Source organism: Anomaloglossus baeobatrachus, chromosome 5 (genome assembly GCF_048569485.1).
Source record: "Anomaloglossus baeobatrachus isolate aAnoBae1 chromosome 5, aAnoBae1.hap1, whole genome shotgun sequence".
In the NCBI taxonomy this organism is placed as follows: Eukaryota; Metazoa; Chordata; class Amphibia; order Anura; family Aromobatidae; genus Anomaloglossus; species Anomaloglossus baeobatrachus.
This window is the reverse complement of record NC_134357.1, coordinates 98483087-98505694: the sequence shown is the minus strand read 5'-3', so window position 1 is coordinate 98505694 and position 22608 is coordinate 98483087. Positions and strand designations below refer to the sequence as shown.

The following is a 22608-nucleotide window of genomic DNA, read 5'->3' as shown; positions in this document are numbered from 1 at the left end:
CCCCTGTGTGTGCATGCAGTGAGTCTGAGCTTTAGTTTTCCCTGTCTGTAGGTTGTTATGGGGTTCATTTCTCCTGTTTCGGCCCTCCCCTGGGGTGGGGGAGAGGGGATATTAGATCAAGGCTACACGTGTCAGGGTTACGTTGGCGGTCCAGACCTTGCCACTATCAGGCATACCTCTGGGATGAGGGACAGCATGCTATTTGTAGTCAGAGGGCCAATTTAGGCACCTCTACTCTTAGTTTTCATGTCATACCTCTAAAAACAGGGCAGATCCAAAACTGAGCATTTCTGGCTGCCTGCTACCACTGCCGGCACCGAGGACAGCTGATCGGTATGGGGGATGCAGAGTGTCGGACCCTGGGCCAATCAGATATTTATGACCTATCCTAAGGATATCCATTAGTGTAAAAGCAGTAGACAACATCTCGACTGGCTGATTTTGCGCTTTCCATTTTTATTTTTCGCCTTCCTTCTTCTGAGAACCGTAATGTTTTAATTTTTCAGTCAATCTAGTCATTTGAGAGCTCTTTTTTTTGCGTAACAAGCTGTAATTTTAAATGAAATCATTACTTTTACCATATAGTGTACTAGAAAATGACAAAAAAAATTCCAAATGCGGAAAAATTGTAAAAAAAAGTGCGATTGCACTTTTGTTTTTGAGATATTTTATTCACTGTGTTCCCTATATGGTAAAACTGATGTGTTGTTGTGATGCCTGAGGTCACTGCGAGTTCGTAAACACCGAACATGAATATGTTTACTTTTATATAAGGGATTTAAAAAAAAATCAGAAATTTGTCCAAAACAAGTGGCGTACTTTTTGAGCTATTTTCCGCGGCCTGTAGCGTTCTCATTTCTCGAGATCTGTGGCTCAGTGATGGCTTATTTTTTTCGTCTAGGGTTGAAGTTTTTATTGGTACTATTTTTGCGCCGATGCTACATTTTGATTGTATGTTATTGCATTTTCCGCAAAATTTGCGGCGACCAAAAACCATAATTTTGGCTTTTGGATTTTTTTTCCCATTACGCCATTTACCGATCAGATTAATTGATTTTATATTTTGATAGATTGGGCATTTCTGAATTCCAAGTGTGTATGCATATTTTTTTATTTTTTTTAACCCTTTAATTTTCAATGAGGCGAAAGGGGTAGTGATTTGAACTTTTAGATTTTTTTATTTTTTTTTTTCAAAACTTTGTTTTAAACTTTTTTTTTAAATCTACTAATCCCCCTAGGGGGCTCAAAGGATCAGCTGTCTGATCGCTCATTTATTTCTTGCAATCAGAGCAGCACAGCTGAGATCGGGAGAAATAATTATGTCTTGTAACCTGCAGTATCCTGCTGGTTACAGGAACTGAGTCATGTGAGCTACAGGAGTCATCACATGATCCTGTACTACCATTACAACTATCGGATTCACGCGATCACATCACTTGACTTCCGGTGGCGGCCTGTCAGTATGTGATTTCCACGATCGCCGTTAAAATTGAGCTGTCACATCTTGACAGAGCCATTTAAGGGGTTAACAGGTACAGGTAGATAGCGATTCCACTGATACCTGAGAGGCACACATGTCAGCTCTACAAATCAGCTGACATGTGTACCGATCCCCACCTGCAGCCCGCAGCAGCAGGTGGGGATTAAGGGGCACTTTGCACACTGTGACATCGCAGGTGCGATGTCGGTGGGGTCAAATTGAAAATGACGCACTTCCGGCATCGCATGCGACATCGCAGTGTGTAAAGGCTGGATGATACGATTAACGAGCGCAAAAGCGTCGTAATCGTATCATCGGTGCAGCGTCGGCGTAATCCATGATTACGCTGACGCGACGGTCCGATGTTGTTCCTCGCTCCTGCGGCTGCACACATCGCTGTGTGTGAAGTCGCAGGAGCGAGGAACGTCTCCTACCGGCCTCACTGCGGCTTCCGTAGGATATGCGGAAGGAAGGAGGTGGGCAGGATGTTGACATCCTGCTCATCTCCGCCCCTCCGCTCTGATTGGCCGCCTGCCGTGTGACGTCGCAGTGACGCCGCACGACCCGCCCCCTTAACAAGGAGGCAGGTCGCCGGCCACAGGGACGTCGCACGGCAGGTGAGTGTGTGTGGGAAGCTGGCGTAGCGATAACTTTCGCTACGCCAGCTATCACCACATATCGCTGCTGCGACGGGGGCGGGCACTATCGCACTCGGCATCGCAGCATCGGGCTGCGATGTCGTAGTGTGCAAAGCCCGCCTAACACTATGACCACAGGGACATAATATTTCTGCCCGCGGTGGTTAAGGGGTTAATATACTCATGGTAACAGTGCATCAACAGCTACACTTTTAATTTTAAGCAGAAATTTCTCACCGATTACCGCTTAAGAGGAAAAAAAAATTGTGAAAGATATAGCGCAATAGGGTCTTATCCGATATAAATGCCAAGTAAATGTAATTGAATACACTCACCTGACGGAGTTGTGAAAGTCACAACACCTGTAACAGCATTGAGTGGGATAGCAGAATTGTAGATATAGATAAGAACTGGTTTTGAATGCCACGCTATCACCAATAAGCGATATTGATTAAATATTCTCTTTATTCATGTGCAGGTCAAGTCAACGCATTTCCGAGGTCGCAGCCTCCTTCATCAGGACAACAGAGAAAATCAACAATTTTTGATTTGATTGTTGATTTTCTCTGTTGTCCTGATGAAGGAGGCTGCGACTTCGGAAACGCGTTGACTAGACCTGTACATGAACAAAGAGAATATTTACTCAATATCGCTTCTTGGTGATAGCGCGGAATTCAAAGCCAGTTCTTATCAATGTGTACAATTGTGATTACCGTTTAAGGCTGTGTGCACACTTTGCGTAATTGCATGCATTTATACTGCGTATAGCACTGCAGCGTAAATGTATGCGTCCTGCGTCCCCTGCACAATCTATGTAGATTGTGCATGATACGTGTGCACGATGCTTTTATGAACACAGTGATTTGGGTGCTCAGATATTGACCCAAATCCGTGCGTTCATAAAATGAGCATGTCAATTATTCCGTGCGCTATGGACGCAGCTCCCGCTCTGTCTATGGTTAGGGCAGCAGCAATAGCGCATGAAATCAGCTTTTTTCTACAAGAAAACCTACATCCATCGTGCAGTGTTTCTGCAGCGATTTGAAGCGCACATGTGCTGTCAAATCGCTGCAGAATATTCAGCAATTACGTGCGCATGAGCCCTAAGACAGGAGAAATATAGTTGGCAATTGCACTCAAATTTTTTCTATGGCTAAAAGAATCCTCAGTGTCTTATGGTAAATTTAATTTAGGACATAGATTAACCAATAGGTTAGAAGTAGGGACTTAACTGTATGCATGTCCATTTGATCATATCTTGCCTATTCTCTTACATAAAAGATAGTTGTTTGAATGTATACAACATTATTGCAGGAAAGACTGGAGTCAATTGATTACTTGGACCTACCGATTGTATGATAAAAATTGCCTGGAAAAAGCGATGTTGCACATCATAAGAAAACAAATCACTTATTACACAATGACTCTGTATATCCTTGGATTAAAGCAATACATCAGCATTCAAAAGTACGATTTGTATGCATTAAACTATAGTGCCTGCAGCCCTCAATCCCAGTTTATGAAACCGTTTCACAGAGAAGACGTAAACCGATCCATCATTCATTTTCCATACAGTTCAGCAACTGAAAAATTATGTTTAGATATTCTTAACAATACTTTTTTTTTCAGATCTGATATTGGTGAGAACTACCGTATTCACTGGTATTAAATGCTTGGTTACATACATATTTAATCGAAACGTCTGAACAATGCAATGAACGGCAGCGCAAATCGCAGCACTGAGATACATTTCCCACCGCTTCTATCATAACAGATCAGCAACTGCTCCCAGTATTACAGTGATTTATGCAATTCTAAGGAAAACTATTTATATTCAGTACTTACATAGTGCTGTCGCCCAACTCTTCATACAGATTATTGGCAGCAGGAGTTGATGGTTTTCCTGCTGGCAATGCCATCTGGATTCGCGCCGTCTTTGCACACTCAGCTTGCCTCCTTTTTGAAGAGAAAAAAAAAATAGAATTAAAGGACATAATGAGGGTCTTAAACATTTAATTGTCACTGTACGATGAGGGATTGGATTTAATTTATCTTCAAAAAGTGTAAAAAGAAGAACAGCAGAACTTTAAACATTTCTGATTGCGCAATAAACATGGAAGCTACTGAGAACAGGCGCTCGGTGCTTTGAGGGATGGTACTTGGCTGATCATATCACAGTTGTAAAAATATTATAAAAACAATATTCTGAAATTGCAGATAAATTGTTGTGTGGGTCAAAAAATATTTGCGATATACTGTTATCATCAGGTGTGACAGCATTCTGTTAACAAACCTGAATTGGTCTAACAGGATATGAGGTGTATGTCGTCGGGGGAGGAGCATAAGGTGATTTTCTATTTATGTAATTTGATTTATGCTTTATGTTCCGTCCCTGAGGATTTCTTACTAGACACAACACAACACTTTTTTAGCCAGAATTTTCCTTTAAAAGGAATCTGTCAGCAGGATTTTGCTATTTAACCTGAGGACAGCATGATGCAGGTCCTGAGACATGGATTTCAGTGATGTTTCACTTATTAGGGTATGTGCTGTTGTTTCCTTATAATGATTGTTTCATCGCCAGTTGATTATCACTGCCTGAACTACAGCTCCCAGGACTGCTAGACTGCCCCCAGCATTGCTTAGCAGGGTAAAGTCAATAGACAAAGTACACAAAGAGCTGTGATGTGGGCGGGGCTAGCTTTCTGAGCTCTGCTAAAAACTCTGATTGTGTCACAACTGCTGAGCCCAGTAAACTAAAGGGTACTTTACATGCTGCGACATCGCTAGCGATTGCTAGCGATGTCGAGCCCGATAGCACCCGCCCCCGTCATAGGTGCGACATTTGGTGAGTGCTGCCGTAGTGAACATTATCGCTACTGCAGCGTCACACGCACATACAGTACAGACCAAAAGTTTGGATACACCTTCTCATCTCTAGAACAACTATTAAGAGAAGACTTTGTGCAGCAGGCCTTCATGGTAAAATAGCTGCTAGAAAACCACTGCTAAGGACAGGCAACAAGCAGAAGAGACTTTTTTGGGCTAAAGAACACAATGAATGGACATTAGACCAGTGGAAATCTGTGCTTTGGTCTGATGAGTCCAAATTTGAGATCTTTGGATCCAACCACCGTGTCTTTGTAGAAAAGGTGAACGGATGGACTCGACATGCCTGGTTCCCACCGTGAAGCATGGAGGAGGAGGTGTGCTGGTGTGGGGGTGTTTTATGATGACACGGTTGGGAATTTATTCAAAATTGAAGGCATACAGAACCAGCATGCCTACCACAGCATCTTGCAGTGGCATGCTATTCCATCCGGTTTGCGTTTAGTTGGACCATCATTTATTTTTCAACTAGACAATGACCCCAAACACACCTCCAGGTTGTGTAAGGGCTATTTGACTAAGAAAGAGAGTGATGGGGTGCTACGCCAGATGACCTGGTCTCCACAGTCACCAGACCTGAACTCAATCGAGATGGTTTGGGGTGAGCTGGACCGCAAAGTGAAGGCAAAAGGGCCAACAAGTGCTAAGCATCTCTGGGAACTCCTTCAAGACTGTTGGAAGACCATTTCCGGTGACTACCTCTTGAAGCTCATCAAGAGACTTCCAAGAGTGTGCAAAGCAGTAATCAAAGCAAAAGGTAGCTACTTTGAAGAACCTAGAATATTAGACATATTTTCAGTTGTTTCACACTTTTTTAAGTATTTCATTCCACATGTTTTAATTCACAGTTTTGATGCCTTCAATGTGAATCTACAATTTTTAGAGTCATGAAAATAAAAAAAACTCTTTGAATGAGAAGGTGTGTCCAAACTTTTGGTCTGTACTGTACCTGTGCAGCAACGTCACTGTGACCGACGAACAATCCCTCCTTTTAGGGGGAGGTGCGTTCGGCATCACAGCGATGCCACCGCGATGTCACTAAGCGACCGTCCAATAGAACCGGAGAGGCGGAGATGAGCGGGACGTAAAATCCCGCCCACCTCCTTCCTTCCGCATTGCCAGTGGACGCAGGTAAGGAGATGTTTGTCGTTCCTGCGGTGTCACACATAGCGATGTGTGATGCTGCAGGAACGACAAACAACATCGCTAAGTCGAAGAGAATGTTTTTTTTTTTAGGGCGACCTCTCCGCGGCAAACAATTTTGGCCGCGTTTGCGATCGTTTTAGGTCGCACATAAGTGTCACACACTGCGATATCGTTAATGACGCCGGATGTGCGTCACAAACAACGTGACCCCCGACGCTAAATCATTAACGATATCGGAGCGTGTAAAGCCCGCTTAACCCTTTAAGTATTTAAATATAACAGCTTATACTCAACTTTATGCTAACATTCTAACAACTAGGAAGGTACGGAAAAGTTTTAAAGATTCATGAGAGTGTGTGATACCCCGCAGTCATGCTTGAATTGATTAATTATCCCATGCAAGGAATAACACACAGAACAAGATAACATTTAGCACCCGTATTCAAGGAACAGCACTCATGGCTAATGAAAGGTGACCCCTATAATAATTTATATTATGAAGCTGGAACTCTCTATAGTTTTTTTTTCTTAAAAGTACTTTATTGCAGCACAACATTTTTATATTAGGACACTTTTTTAAAATAATATTGCTAAACTGTAATTAGTTTTACAATACAAAACTGAATTTCTAAAACTATTTAATACCAGTTCACATGCATAGCCTGTGTAACCGTGAATATTGTTTTCACTGGGTATTTTAAGAAATGAAGAACCAATTACTGTAATTTGCATAGAACAGATGCAAGGCTTACAAGCACGTTTAGATCCAGGTATACTTGTACTTAAAAGCAAGAAGCATTTTATAGAATGACTAATTAGATAAAACACTTCAGCAGAAAAGCTTTAAAGCACCAATACAGTGTTTTTTATTGCACTAGTGTAGTGGGGCTTTTATTCGAACTCCCCTGAGCTCTGTCCTATACTCCCCTTCTGCCGCCTTTATGCTTTTCCAGTGGCACACCGGTCAATCTGCAGTGAAAAGTTACATGCTGGCAGCTCCAGTTTTTCATGGAGCGCGACGCAGGCCAATCTTCAATGCATCTCTATGGGAGCCTCATTCTAGCCTTGTTCTAGCTTCTCATAGACTTGCACTGAGCGCTTGTGGCATAGCTTCTGACTTTCGGCCAATTAGGAGCTACGGGCACATGATGGCGCCTCGACACCGGAGCACATTGGTAAAGTATGAAACTGCCAGAAGGTGAGTAACGGGGGTAGGGTAAGGTAAGGTAAGGTAGTTTACATTTACAGTGCCACTACAGCAGTGACCCCTCCCCCCCCAAAAAAAAAAAAACCCGCTTGAGTGGTGCTTTAACATAACATCTGGAATGTCAAGTACAATCAAATGTTTTGATACATGGGCTAACAGCCTTGATTCCCCTTTCAAGCTGTAGCTGTAGTAGAAGGAAAATGTAAAAAAAATGTAAAAGACCTATGGGGGAGCTAATATATACTGTTACATACTGTCAGTCCAATCTAGAACTTTTTTGTACTTTTTTCTATTAACAGATACTGGTCTATCTTTTTTCTGCTAGTAGAAAAACACTGGCACTCTTTACGGTTGCTCGAGTAGAGTTCTAGGAGCTGAAATTTATGGACAAAACAAAAGCTCAGAGTTCATAGAAGAAGTCCATGGGACCTTCAGGATTTGATGAGAGTTTGTGAGGAAGAATGGACCAAACTCACACCTGAGCAATGCATGCAACTAGTTTCTCCTTGCATGCGTCTTGAAGCTGTCACAACTAACAAAGGCTTTTGAATGAAGTCTTAAATAAATATCCTTAAGCATGTTCAATACTTTTCCTTTGTGTAATTTCTAATTAGTACACATAATTTAATTTGTGGACATCTATGGTTTGGTTTCTTTGGATTGGGTGGGTTTTTACTTACACCTGGTGACAAATTTATGTCAACATCACCTTTAGAAATATATTTACTTTGAATATTGGTGACATATTAAATATGTATTTCACCCACTTTACATTAAATATGTGTGTCCTTTTTACACTGAATAAAGGAGAGACTGCATTAATCGGTATGATATTTTAAAGATACATTAATACTGTATATTGATAGGGAATTTAGATTTGTGAGACCCAATGGGGACAGAGATAAAGATGCCTGAAAAGCAGTCTGGAAATTAATGGCTTTATGTAAGGCCTCTTTCACACGTCCATGTCTCCGGTACGTGTTTGGTCCGTTTCCTCACGTACCGGAGACACAGGCACACGTAGACCCATTAAAATCAATTGGTCTGCGCTCGCGTGCGTATTCTGCCATGGACCATATTTACTTGTGGAGCATACGTGTGCCCGTGTGCTCCACACGTAGACATGTCCGTTTTTCTTCGGCATCACGGGTGTCACACGGAACGCAAACAGACCACACGGAGATGTTCCGTGTGACATGCACCGGAGAAAACACAGGTGTCTGACAAAAAAATAACAAAACTTTACTCACCTTCTCCAGCACTGCTGTCTCTGCTTCTGACCGCCGCTCATTATGCTCATTGCATATTCACTTCACTGCGGCCGGAAGCATCAGCAGCAGGAAGTTGGCAGGACCGGAGATCAAAGATCTGTACCACGGACAGCGAAGCCAGGGACAGTTGAGCAAAAAATTCCCGTTCTCTGTGTGTTATCACGGAGAACACACTTGTGCCATAAACACAGTTCACGGAGGGCAAAACGCACCTTTGACAAGTCCGTGAAAAACGTGCGTGGTTTTTCACGGACGTGTGGAAGAGGCCTAAGTGAGTAAAATGAATAAAATAATTCTCATAATTTGGTTTTAAGCAGAATTCAATAACTGCCCGGATTGGTGACCATAGTAAAACTACATAGTGACTACTGGTTCCATGGAAATATTACTATTGGGACAAAAAACCTAAATCTTTTTTAATTTTTTTTTGGACATATCTGCAATATCTGTTGCCTCCTGTGGGCACCCATTGCAAGATTGAGTCAGGCTCTTAATTGGATTATTGCTATGTAGAGTACAAATATCTCTGAACATGATCCTATAGTGTGGACATGAGCACCTCTTTATATTTATTGTTCTGTAATGTTATACTTTAGCGTTAACTTCTTCAAGAACAGGCAAATTTCTTTTATTGCTCTTTCGTTTTTTACTTTTCTTCATTCAAGGGCCATAACGTTTTTATTTGTTCAGAAATATGGCCATATGAGGGCTTGTTTTATTGTGGGACGAGTTTAAATTTTAATTTACAGCATTCATTTGGCATGTAATGTACCGCACTTAAAAAAATGAAAAAAAACAAATCCAGGTGTGGTAAAATGGTTTAAGAAATACAATTCCACAATAGTTTTTTGGGATTTTGTATACATTTATTATTCATTAAAATGACTTGCCTGTTTGATTTCTGAGTACAGAAATAGCAAAGTTATAAGGGTCTTTTGTTAAACATGTGTTAAACATAAAAAACTACACTTTGTAAAAAAAAATGTTATGTGTTTTGCCATTTTCAGAGACCAGTAACATTTTTATTTTTCTGTAAATGGAGCTGTTTGAAGGCTGTTTTTGTGTCTTGAGCTTACATTTTTATTGATACCATATTGACCTACATGCTGTACAATGTTTCAAACTTTTTTTTTTTACATTTTTTGGGGAAGGGCAGCGACTGAAAACAAAAAGCCACTCATACATTTTGACTCTGTTATTCATTTCAGCATTTAAAGCGAATCTGTCAGTAAGGCCGGAGTCAGAGTTGCGAGTGACTTGTAGAAGTCTAGCATCGCATCATTCGGCATGGTCGCACACCCTCCGGACACGAGCGTCTCAGCTGCATAGAAATACATTTGGCTAACCCACTCCTGTCAGGAGACTGTGCGGCTGTGTCGGGTGATGTGATGCGAGACTCGTGCAAGTTACTCGCAAGTGTGACTCTGGCCTTAGACCAATAATCCTGAGCAGTCTTTATGTGCATGTACGTGAGGGGAAGCAGATTAAAATGATACCTGGATGTCTGTGATCCAATATATTTCATAGAAATCCACATTTTTATTCTGATATGTAAATGAGCTGTTCCAGGCTACGGGTTGCACAATGATTTCCCTAAAAAGCTAGTTACCTGTGTGAGACATGTAACTAACACAGAACAGCAGAACTGAATTTTGTCTTCTTACAAGCACATTTGCTGCAGCTCTCACACCTCTGCTGTACTGTAAGAATATTGCAGCACTGTCTCTCTGCGAGATGGAAGGTGAAAGGAACCCATAGAAGCATCATTTATAATCACACACAGCTCTGCAGTGAGATCAGGACAGCAGAGAGCGGCCATCACACATCACATCGGTAACGGCCCCTTTTATTCAACATAATGTCTGGAGGCCAACTCTCATTCAGATCAGTGTCTGGCCCATAGCCTGGAACAGCTCATTTACATAAAAAAAAGATGTCTCTGGAATAAGACATCGGATTGCAGATATCAAGGCATCATTTTATTCCGCAACGTATGACCTACATGCTCATATAGTTAGTTTTAGAGGGTTCATTCTACTGACAAAGAACTTACCTTTAATGTATGGTTAAAATAAATGTACATTTTCATAGACTAGTCTTTTAAAGATGTAATACTAAGAGATACAGTGCCTTGTAAAATTATTCATACCCTATGAACTTTACCACATGGGTTAACATTACGCCCACAAACGTACATGTATTTTATTAAGATTTTGTGTAATATAAAAACTTTAAGTAGAAAGATTTTGTGATACGAAAAGGAAATACCTGTTTCCTACGTATATTAAAAATATAAATCTGAAAATTGTGACGTGCATTTGTATTCTGCCCCCTGTAGTCTAATGCCCCTAAAATAAATCTTGAGTGACCAATTGCCTCCAGAAGTCACCAAATTAGTAGATTGATTCCACCAATGTGTACTTTATTCTCAGTATAACTACAGCTGTTCTGTGAACACCTCAAAGGTTTGTTAGAGAACTTAAGAGGTCAAAGGGATAATCCAGGGAATTAGTCTGATTGCCGTATGTGGAATTTGGAAGGATTTTTCTCCCCAATGTGGTGCTTAATGTCTGCCCAATGGCTTTTTTTTTTTACCTTCCTCTGTATCAACATGTTAGGTTAGTTCATGAGTTGAACTCGATGGACTTAAGTCTACCTTCAACCTTAAACACTATGAAACTATGAAACAGCATCATATAAACCAAGGAACACACCAGACAATTCAGGGGTAAAATTGTAGAGAAGAGTAAAGCAGGATTATTTAAAAAAGAAAGCTAAATCTGTGAATGTCTCACAGAGCCCTGTTCAATCCATTAAAAATGGAAGGAGTATGGCACAACTGCAAACCTACCAAGACATGGCCGTCCACCTAAATTGACAACCCAGGAGAACACTAATTAGAGAAGCAGCCGACAAGCCCATGGTCAATCTGCAGGAGCTGCAGAAATTCCCAGCTCTGGGATTAAGGGCCATTTACACGCTGTGACATCGCTAACGATATATCGTCGGGGTCACGGTGTTTGTGACGCACATCCGGCGTCATTAGCGATATCGCAGCATGTAACACCTATGAGCGACCTTAAACGATCACAAAAGAGGCAAAAATCGTTGGTCTGTGACCCGTCGTTCATTTACCAAAAATTGTTGTCAGGTCAGTAGCGAGGTTGTTTGTCGTTCCTGCGGCGTCACATATCACTATGTGTGACACTGCAGCAGCGACGAACATCTCCTTACCTGCGTCCACCAGCAATGTAGAAGGAAGGAGGTGGGCGGCATGTCCCGGCCACTCATCTCCTCCCCTCCTCTGCTATTGGCCGGTCGCTTAATGACGGCGCTGTGACGTCACTGTGACGCCGAACGCACCTCCCCTTTGAAGGAGGGATTCTTCGTCATCAACAGCGGCGTCGCAGAACAGATATGTGCTTGTGATGCTGCCGTAGCGATAATGTTCACTACAGCAGCGATCACCAAATGTCGTACGAACGACGGGGGCGGGTGCTATTGCGCACGACATCGCTAGCTATTGCTAGCGATGTTGCAGCATGTAAAGCACCCTTTACTCATATGTTCCACAAATCTGGCTTTTATGGAAGAGTGGCAAGAAGAAAGCCAATTTTGCAAGCAAGTGATAAGAAGTCTCGTTTGCAAAAAGTCATGTAGGGGACACAGCACGAATGTCGCAATCAGAAAAGTTCAATGTTCTGCAAAGTTATTCTGGATACATTTACTGGTAATACTAAAATATGCAATATGTATTATAAATATTTATATATTATAAATGTTAGGTTCTATCCACCTGATACATGCAATTCTATCCTACCGTTCAGCTAATTAGGACACGCACTGTGTTCAGCGCTTGAGTAATGATGTATCAGCCAGGTACCCAGAAGGGATGCTAGCATATAATTGTGCAATGTTAAGGCAAATAGAGATGGGAAGAAGATAATGCACTTACTCTTTAAACCTGTTCCGCAGGTTGATGGAAGAAAGGAGAAAAAAACAGAATATGTTAAAAAATGAGAAAAGTTTCTTAGTCCATCATTAACATTCATAAGACTTTCTTATAAAATGACTTAAGTAATGACATTCTAATAACCAAAATCTCTTAATGGGTACAATTAATGTAATACCCTTTGCAAAATCATTATCATCCCATGTAGAATCCCGTGTAGTAATAAATTACATTGAAGAAAAGATGTCTTCGGATAAACAAGCCTACTGTATGTCAAGTACGGCTTCCACGTCCTTTGTAGTCGGAATTATACTTAAAAAGTCAGTTATTAAGGATAAAGCAATCTATTTTTTGTCATAATTACAGTGGCTTTATGGTTCAGCCTACTTGAAGCAAATTAAGGAGGCCTTGCATAATGGTGGAGGACAATTACACTCTTGGCTGAGTACAATGTGATGTGTCCTGCCATGGATTCCTAATACGTTTTCATAATCGGCTTCTTGCTTTGACTCGTGCACTGGATTTGTAAAGTCCCTTCTTTTCATATCGGGAGTTATTGTGCCTGGGTAACATTCAGCTGATTACTGAAAGCACCGTATGCTGCCGCTAATGGCAGGCACGCTCAATTGAAATATATGGAGTGAAAACGCAATTAAAGCATCTATTTAATCAAATGCATTAGGAGCGTAATTCATTGAGAAATCATTGCAAAAGAGATTAGGCAAGCTATCCATGACCAAGTTTTAGCTCTGATAATAATGTTGCATGTCAAGAGTGGAATGTGGCTCAGAACATACCTGGATTCCATGGATATATTATAATTCTTGGGTTAGTGGAATTCTGCTCACTTAAAGAAACTCTATCCCCAGGTTTTTACCCCCCCCACCAAAAAGCAACATGACATGAGGCAGAGACCCTGATTCCAGTGATGTGTTTTATCTGCTGCAGATCTACTGAGATCTACATAACCCCGCCCACTTTACCGTTTGACAGCTTTTTGTGTACACTGTGCATAGGCAGAAAGCTGACAGTTAGTGGCGGGGGTGGAGTCTTACAAAGCTCATGAATATTTAGGACTACCTGGCAGCAAGATTCTTGCAGTGGTAATCTTCTGCTGATAAGACCTTCACATGTCAGTGATTCTTGTGTGTATGACACCATTTTTATATGTACCGGAGTCACAGACATATGCAGACACATTAAAATCAATGGGTCTGCGCGCACATCAGTGATTTCTCACTGACTGTGTTTCCGAGCGGAGTACATGCTTATCCATGTGTTCCGCACGGAGACAAGTCTGTTTTTATCTGGCATCATTGATGTCACATGGACCACACAGTGGTGTGATCCATGTGACAAGTACCAGAGAAGACATGTACAGTACATTTGACATAAAATGCTTTACTTTACCCACCTGTCTCCAGCACTGCAGTCTTCGGGTGCTGCTGTCTCCTGCTTCCAGTACGACTAATTATACTCATACATATTCACTGCACAGGCGACCCGGAAGTAGCAGCAGCGGGAAGACAGCAGAGCTGGAGACATCAGCACTGAATATCAGACAGGTGAGTATAGAAGTCCCTGATCTCTGTGTGCCATCACGGATAGCACACGGAGAACACACATGTACCAAAATCACAGCACACAGAGGGACATATGGATCTTTAACATGTCAGTGAAAAATGTGTGTTTTTGACTGTCGTGTAAAAGAGACCTAAAACAATGATTTTATTAAAACTACAGAAAGTAGCCCAATAAGTGACACATCACTAGAATAAGGGACTCATTCTTTATATCATGCTGCTCTCAGATGAGGTGGCAAAAATCTGGTGAAAGATTATCTTTAAAAGAAAACTGTCAGCACAAAATAAGTGTTCACAGGTGCTCGGTGTACTTTTGGTATAGCCAAACTACTCAGTGCACCTTTGTACCAACTTGTTTTGCATTTATATCCACTCCCCTCTTCCTTTAATTGACAACTCTGGTTTTACAAGATCCAGAGAAAGGTGAAGGTAGATGGAAAGCAAGATGGGAAGTTACACTGAACTTCTTGGTGACGCCAAGGGTGCACCAAGCGCCAGTGCTTTGTTTAAACACACATTTTGTGCTCATAGACTCACTTTTATGTGATATCTGTCATTGTACTCTTGTGATGAAAATGAGAAGTCACCCTCATAGAACAAGAAGTGATAGTGTAATATGGGGCTCACTTGTCAGAGTTAAAACCACAAGATTTCATGATCATTTTTTATTGTAGTTAATGACTTTACAGGGTGCTGGTGTGGCGGCCATTGCTGTGTTAGTTTTGTGTCAGTAGGGCGATGTAGCCTGGAGTCATGGGGGCTCAGCCTTGCAGCACGGGTGTTGTGAGGCACCAAGTCACATGTCCTGCTGGTGCATTATCGCTGCGGCGGTGATTGGCACGCGGCACACCTTTTAAGGCTTCCTATAACTTAGGGACCCACTCAGAGGTTCGCCGTGACGTGGCAGTGGGCTTCATACAATCTCAATAGAATGTTAAACCAAGAACCTCATGTTCAGGTATATACATTTTTGCCTAGCGGCATTAGATCAACTGATGATTTTTGGATGTGCGGTCCATGTCTTTTTCTCCAGCTATGTTGAACTACTGTAGATGGATACATAATCTCTAATTGTGTAATTTCCTACTGTCATATTCATTTTGATATTTACCATAATTAAGCTATCCATGTTTGAGAACTGAACAATAATACACTCACTGCTACAATAAAGTAATAGCGAAGCAGCAATATAATGTAGCCGGCGTCATGCACAGTGTGTGATGTAGAATGAATAGGGCCCAGGAAAGGTCATGCAAGAACATTCTGCACAAGGTGTAGATTGATCCTATTGTGTGTGATATTAATAATATCCCTAAGGGCACATTCTGGAGATCCATTACTCCACTCGTGTGTAAGTGAGAGGAGGCTTTAGTGTCTTCAAGTATTAATAGAGGAGCTATAAAACCTCATTACCCTTTATCTGGGTAGTTATCTCTTGCTGAACTTACATTCATTTAATTCTTTGTAGATTAGGAAGAAAGACGATAATGCTATTGTTAGACTTAGGGAGGCCAAAACTAAATGTGCCATTTACACTAGTGGGCTCCACATATACATTAGGGGACATTGTGGCTGCACCCCTATATTTTCTCTTCTGTGAAGGGTCACTTAATAGAATGTTTTTTATAAAACCCTTAAGGGAATCTGTCAGCATGATTTCTCTCCCCAAATTATTTATATATACAGTTATCTCTGTCAAACACTAGTCCAACAATGCCTCTATATGGCCAGTATGTTCCCACTTTACTAGGAAATAAGCAGTTGAATCTATATGCAAATGAGACTGTAGTTCTGAAGCCTTCGTCACCCCAGCTCTTTACTCCACTCACCGCCGCCTCCTCCTGCATGACTGAAAACCTCTATGCTGTGTAATTTCAGGACAAAAGAGCCAATAGTTAAACAGGAGGAGGTGGCGCTGGGCAGGAAAAGAACTGGAATGACAGAGGCTTCAAATCTTCAGTCTCATTTGTGTATAAATTCCAATGCTCATTTCTCAGTAAAGGACAAATGAACTGGCCATGTAAAGGTATAGCTAGACTTTTCTTTGAAAGAGCTACATGGACATATAAATATTTTGGGCTGTGAAACTTCATGCAAAAGAGCCATTAGTTAAACAGGAAAAGGCAGCACTGGGTAGGGAAAGAGCTGGAGTGACTGAGGCTTCAGATATTCAGCCTCATTTGTATATAATTTCCAATGCTAATTTCTCAGTAATGGACAAATGGACTAGCCATGTAAAGGTGTTGCTGAACTTGTCTTTGAAAGAGCTACATGGACAAATAAATATTTTGGGCTGTTTAATTTCAGGCAAAAGATTAATTAGTTAAACAGGAGGAGGTGGCACTGGCTGGGGAAAGAGCTGGAGTGACAGAGGCGTCAGATCTTCAGCCTCCTTTGCACATAATTTTCAATGCTAATTTCTCAGTAAAGGACGAAAAAACTGACTATCTAAAGGTATCGTTGGACTTGTCTTTGAAAGAGCTACATGCTCATTTAAATATTTTGGGGTGTGAAATCCTGTTGAAAAATTTGCTTTAAACTATACAGACTCAGTGTAAAAACACAACCATCTACTTACTGTCTGTAGCTGACCATTACAATTAATATCGCAGGTATGCAGCAGAGAACAATGATAATAGCCAGGGCAAGCAATGCTCCCTCTGTGTAGCCCACAGCTTGAGCTTGCTTCTTCACATTGGCTACCACATCCGGGGTCCGAATCTCCAAGATACGTCCTCCAAGTCCAATGTAGTTCTGGAACTCTTTATTTATGTCAAGAACTTTGCCATCTAAAAACCTGCATGATGAAAATGATAAAAGAAAGCATTATTATTTATTTTAACAGTAATTGGTAATTTAATGTCACTTGACTTTTGTCTACTGCTAAACAATCACTTGTCTCCCCATATCATATGTATTAAGAGCCATGTTTAGCTGACCACTAGATGTCACTGCAGCACAGACAAATCCCAATGCTTCACCATAAATGCAATTATAGAAAGTTGCAAGTCCCTAATTACATAGAATCCCCAAATAACAGGCAGGCCTTTAAGATACAAACTATTAAATAGTCACATTTTCAAAAATGTTATGAAAATTAAAAAAAAGAGGAATCTAACATTTCAAATGTGAAATGTATAAATTTTATTGAAACATTTTTTTTCCTGACACATTTACTAATGTTGTTGAATAGTTTTGTCTGCTATAATACTAAACTAAAGACACAGAGTATTACAAACTGGATCAGCGATACTTAATTACTGTATAGTTTCTGAAGCCCACTGTTCTTCGTCAGAGATGTTTGAGGATGAACTGCTTTTTCCAGGTTGAGTATGAGACCCCTGATGGCTTCAAATCAGACCTATATCAGCTACACTAGGTGAATCCTAAAATTTATTTTAGAAGTAAACTCACTTTGGCTTTTGGCATTATGTCCATAAAGTGTTATTGTAAGAGTGGTGGACTGTGGCTGTCGCGTTTCTGCCCCTAAAGACAGCACTAGCGTTATTGTCTTGCAATACAAACAATGTTTTATATTGTATATAACTTGTGAAATGTAATGTGTTCTGATATATGATGTGATAGAGTTGTATAATAATGTATAAGATGTAGCGATGTTGATAATGTAATGAATGTATATTAGGATAAGGTAAAATGTGTAATGTATAGCAGTGTTGGTAAGATATTATATTGTTTGCATAGGACTGGGTGAAAGGTTAAGTCTGACAAGCAACAAACTGCAAGGACAGAAAATGTTAATATAGGGAATCACCCATAGTGGATCGGTTTGCATGCAGGGAAAAGAACAGTTTCTTCTGGAAATTGAGATATAAATTGCACTGTGAGCTACGAAGAGGTCAGACATTACTATAGCAATAAAAAAAAGATTGTGTGTGTGAGTTTGTGAGTGTGTGAGTGTGAGTGTGTGTGAGTGTGTGTGTGTGTGTGTGTGTGAGTGTGTGTGAGTGTGTGTGTGTGTGTGTGTGTGTATGTCAAGCACTAAGGGAGCACAAACAGTGGAAGACCTAAATGTGTGGTAGCTTCCTAAGCCAGCAGAGTAGGAGCACTTTGACACACATAAGTTGCAACGCAGCATCAGAAATTGATTAACCTTGAATAAGAGTATCCGGGGCCAGACTGTACAGCTCAACTTATAAGAAGTATGGAGTAACCCCTTATGCCAAGTAGTTTTTTCATAATCTTTATGGAAAGATCTGTGTCATTATCTGTGACCACTGGAAATGTGCCATTATATTGTACAGAAGATGGTGGAGTATTTACTGGTTGTTGTATCTGTACCTCAGTGTGTTTTCATGTAAAGTTGACTAAGTTTTCTCAAGCTGGTGTGGTTTTCTTATCTTGGGAGGCCTATGGGACTGGTTAGGCGCTCGACAAGGCAAAAGCGAGCATAGAGGTCTCCTCTACAGAAACATCAATATAACACACACACCCAGCACCCAAAGAATCCTAAGAACCCTAAATTTCTTGTTGCGTGCCAGGGTAGTATCGATGCAGTGTTTACCCATGGCTACAGTTCTCGTGGCACGTTAGATCATTTTAGAAGTCAAGATACTATTGGGAAAAAATCATTAGATGATTCTACTCTCTTAGGTGAAAACCAAATATTCCTCCTCTTCTCAATATTAAAAAATGCAGCTAAAGACACCAAATGTTCCAAAATGCTGCCCTTATAATCACAGAAGGGCTGCTGTCCATGTCAAGTTCTCACCTCACTTAAATAATTCTCTTAATTTCTACTCAGAAATAATATTTGATACTGACTTCATATGTTTTTAGAACTTTAGGCTATATTTACATTATGCTTATAGCCCCAGGGATGTACACATTAAACTAATACATTTTCATACTGCGCGGATAGACTATCATACTGTATTGTGGCTGTAGGGAACCATCATACTATATAGAGGCTGTGGGGGAACATCATACTATATAGGGGCTGTGGGGGAACATCATACTATATAGGGGCTGTGGGGGAACATCATACTATATAGGGGTTGTGGGGGAACATCATACTATATAGGGGCTGTGGGGAAACATCATACTATATAGGGGCTGTGGGGGAACATCATACTATATAGGGGCTGTGGGGGAACATCATACTATATAGGAGCTGTGGGGGAACATCATACTGTGCTGGTGGAAGATCATATGTGCCACATAGGGAAACTCTAATATCAAAGTGTGATAGAGGCACAAGTTTACCATGATATAGTAGCAGGAACATTTTTCTGGATAGCTAGTCTTAAAATTATGTTCTCACATTGTGGCAGTGTTACAAATTTTTGGCACAGTTTTGCAAATTGTCTCATATGAAGTCCTAGGGGACATGTTTTTTGTTTTTTTTCAACAACATGGTCATAGGCAGATTATAAAAAATGCAATCTGAACTACCACCCAGGGCACAGGGGTGCCATGGCCAGATTACCCTCTGCATACCATTTTATGTGCCGCTATTGTCGGTGCAGATTTATGGGCAGGATGTTTTCTTGGATCTCCACTGCCAACAATCTAGAATGGCAGTAAAGCTCCAGTTGCCTCTTCTATGACGTTCTGGTGCGATGATGCATCAGCATATAGACGCTGGCCACAAAAAGAAGAGGAGCCCCGGGGACTGAAGCATAGCACCAGGAAAATGGGAGTGTGGGGAGTATTTGTTGATTTATTTTATATGTATATGAGATATGTGCCTGTATATAGGGGGTTATTTGGGGGCTCATCTTGTATATAGGAAGCTATGTAGGAGTTAATACTGTATAGGGAGGGGTTATGTGGGGGCTTATCTTGTATCTATGAAGGCTGTGTGAGTGCTCATACTGTTTATAGGCAGCTATGTGAGGGTTCATACTGTATATAGGGGACTATGTGAAGGCTTATATTGTATGTAATGAGGCTATGTGAGGGCTCATACTGTATATAGGAGGGATGTGCGTCAGGGCTCATACTGTATTTAGGGAGATATGTGAGGGCTCATACTGTATATGTTGAGCCTATATGAGGGCTCATACTGCATCTAGAGAGCTATGTGGGGGCTCATACTGTATATAGTAGGCTATGTGAGGTCTTATCCTGTAGATTGTAGCTATTTGAGATCTCATACTATATATAGTGGACTATGTGGATGTTCATACTGTATCTAGGGAGGCTATGTGAGGATTCATTGTATCTAGGGAGCTATGTGGGGGCTTATACAATATATATATAAAGGACTATGTGAGGGCTCCTACTGTATATAGGGAGCTATCTTAGGGCTCATACTGTATATAGTGAGGCTTTGTGAGAGCTCATACTGGATATAGGGGGCTATATGAAAGCTTATACTGAATATAGGGAGCTATGTGAGGGCTTATACTGTATATGGTGGACAATGTGGAGGCTTATACTGTATCTAGGGAGGCTATGTGAGGGCTCATATTGTATCTAGGGAGCTACATGGGAGCTCATTCAGTAAAAAAAAGGCTATATGAGGGCTTATACTGTATCTAGGCAGCTACATTATGTAAAAGCTCATACAGTATATAGGGCCCTGTGTAAGGAATTATTCTCTTTATAGGGAGGCTATGTGAGGGGCCACACTGTATATAGGGGATATGTGAGGCTTATTCTGTTTAAAAGGTGCTGTGTTGTGCTCATCTATATATATAAATGTCTAATTCTGTCTGTCTGTAACGGAAATCCCGCGTCGCTGATTGGTCGTGCCAGCCACTCGCAACCAATCAGCGCCAGGCGAAGTCCGGCTGCGAATTGGCTCGGGATTTGAACAACACTTCACTGATTCGTCGCACACAAACACCACCGCACACAGACACCACCACACACAGAAGCCTCTAAATACACCCCAGCAGATCTCATATATACACCCCAGCAGATACACCCCAACAGCTTTTATATACACCCCACAAGCCAAAGCCTCTATATACACCCCAGCAGCAGCTTTCAGCACAAAGTAAAAAAAAAAAAAATGATTATACTCACCTTGCAGTTTCTTCTCTTTTCCTACTCTGTAGTACTTTCTCCCTCCCCTCTCTGGGCCTGCAGGCTGGGAGATGCAGCTGCTTCCTATTTCCTCCTCGGTATGTCCCGCGCACCTCTCTGCTTAGCTGCCTCCAGATTGGATGTGGGTGCTGCTGAGGGAGTGGTGCAGGCTACATAAACTACATATATATTCTAGAATACCCGATGCGCTAGAATCTGGCCACCATCTAGTATGATATATAAAGGGCCATGTGTGGACTGTATATAGGGGAACTGTGTGTGGACTCATACTGTATATAGGGGTATTTCAGCATAAATAACATGACTCAATATTAAGTGATACAATTAAGATAAAATAATGATCATATGTTAATAATATTGAGAAGAATTAATTGGCCACCCCTGCTCTGTTAGGTATAGTGCTGTTATGTATAGCATTGTACATCAGGAAAAAAAATATTTGTGGCGCACTGCACACACCGCTGACCCTCTAGTTTTGCATCTACAATTGTGTACCAGGATATCTCTGTGTTCATTATGTGATTTCTGACATGATCTATCAGAGGGATCATGTGAAATGTGAGGGGGGGGGTCACATCTTCTAAACTGGCTTCTCTTTATCCACCCCTAAACACGGTAAATACAATATCCTTCTGTATTCTGAGATGATCAGCAAAGAACACAGCACACAATTTATCATTATAGTTGCTTCTGCCTTACAAACCATATGGCCGTTTTAAGACTCTATAAAAGAGTAAAGGCAAAAAATAGATATTATGGCTGAAATATAATATTTGTTTCTTAGCGTTCCTAGTTTGTAGCACACAATTAGTCATTTCCAGTATTTACGTCATAGTCATAAATGTCATTGAGTTTAATCTACTACTTGTATCTGCGCTGCTACATGCTTTGATCATACTGTGCTTATCTAATCATATTTACTCCAAACGGAAATTCCAAAGAGTACTACGTCTCAATAAAAGATCTGTATACCACGTAAAAAGAAGCAGTGAGCTACACAATATTCAGGCCAACTGCATTATGTGTTCCATCTAGAACATAAGGCATCTTATTATATTTATTTCTTTATTTGTTTTTATTTTTTTAAAGGAACCTATTGGCAGGTTCATCCTGTCCTGACCACATGTGGCACGAAACATCAACAGGTTCCCATATTACAACTCAACTGTGTCTTAATCAAAATACACTGAACAAAAATAGAATTTAATACTTTTTTTTTTGCTCCCATTTTCCATGAGCTGAACTCAAAGATCTAAAGCAGGTTTTACACGTTGCAACAGCGCTAGCTGATGCTAGCGATGCCGAGTGCGATAGCACCCACCCCCGTCGTACGGCCGATATGTGTTGATCGCTGCCGTAGCGAACATTATCGCTATGGCAGCGTCACATGCACATACCTGCTCTGCGACGTCGCTGTGACCGGCGATC

At 41.0% G+C, this 22608-nt stretch overlaps 1 protein-coding gene across 1 annotated transcript in view; it reads right to left on the bottom strand.

Annotated features, from left to right (window-relative positions):
* PCDH15 (protocadherin related 15) overlaps positions 1-22608 on the bottom strand; it is a 2365808-nt gene that overhangs the window by 139740 nt on the left and 2203460 nt on the right. The window contains exons 31-32 of the mRNA XM_075348720.1: positions 16745-16963; positions 3964-4074 (exon numbers count right to left, since the gene is read on the bottom strand). Coding sequence (XP_075204835.1) covers positions 3964-4074; positions 16745-16963 — 330 coding nt within the window. The remainder of the gene's footprint in view (positions 1-3963; positions 4075-16744; positions 16964-22608) is intronic.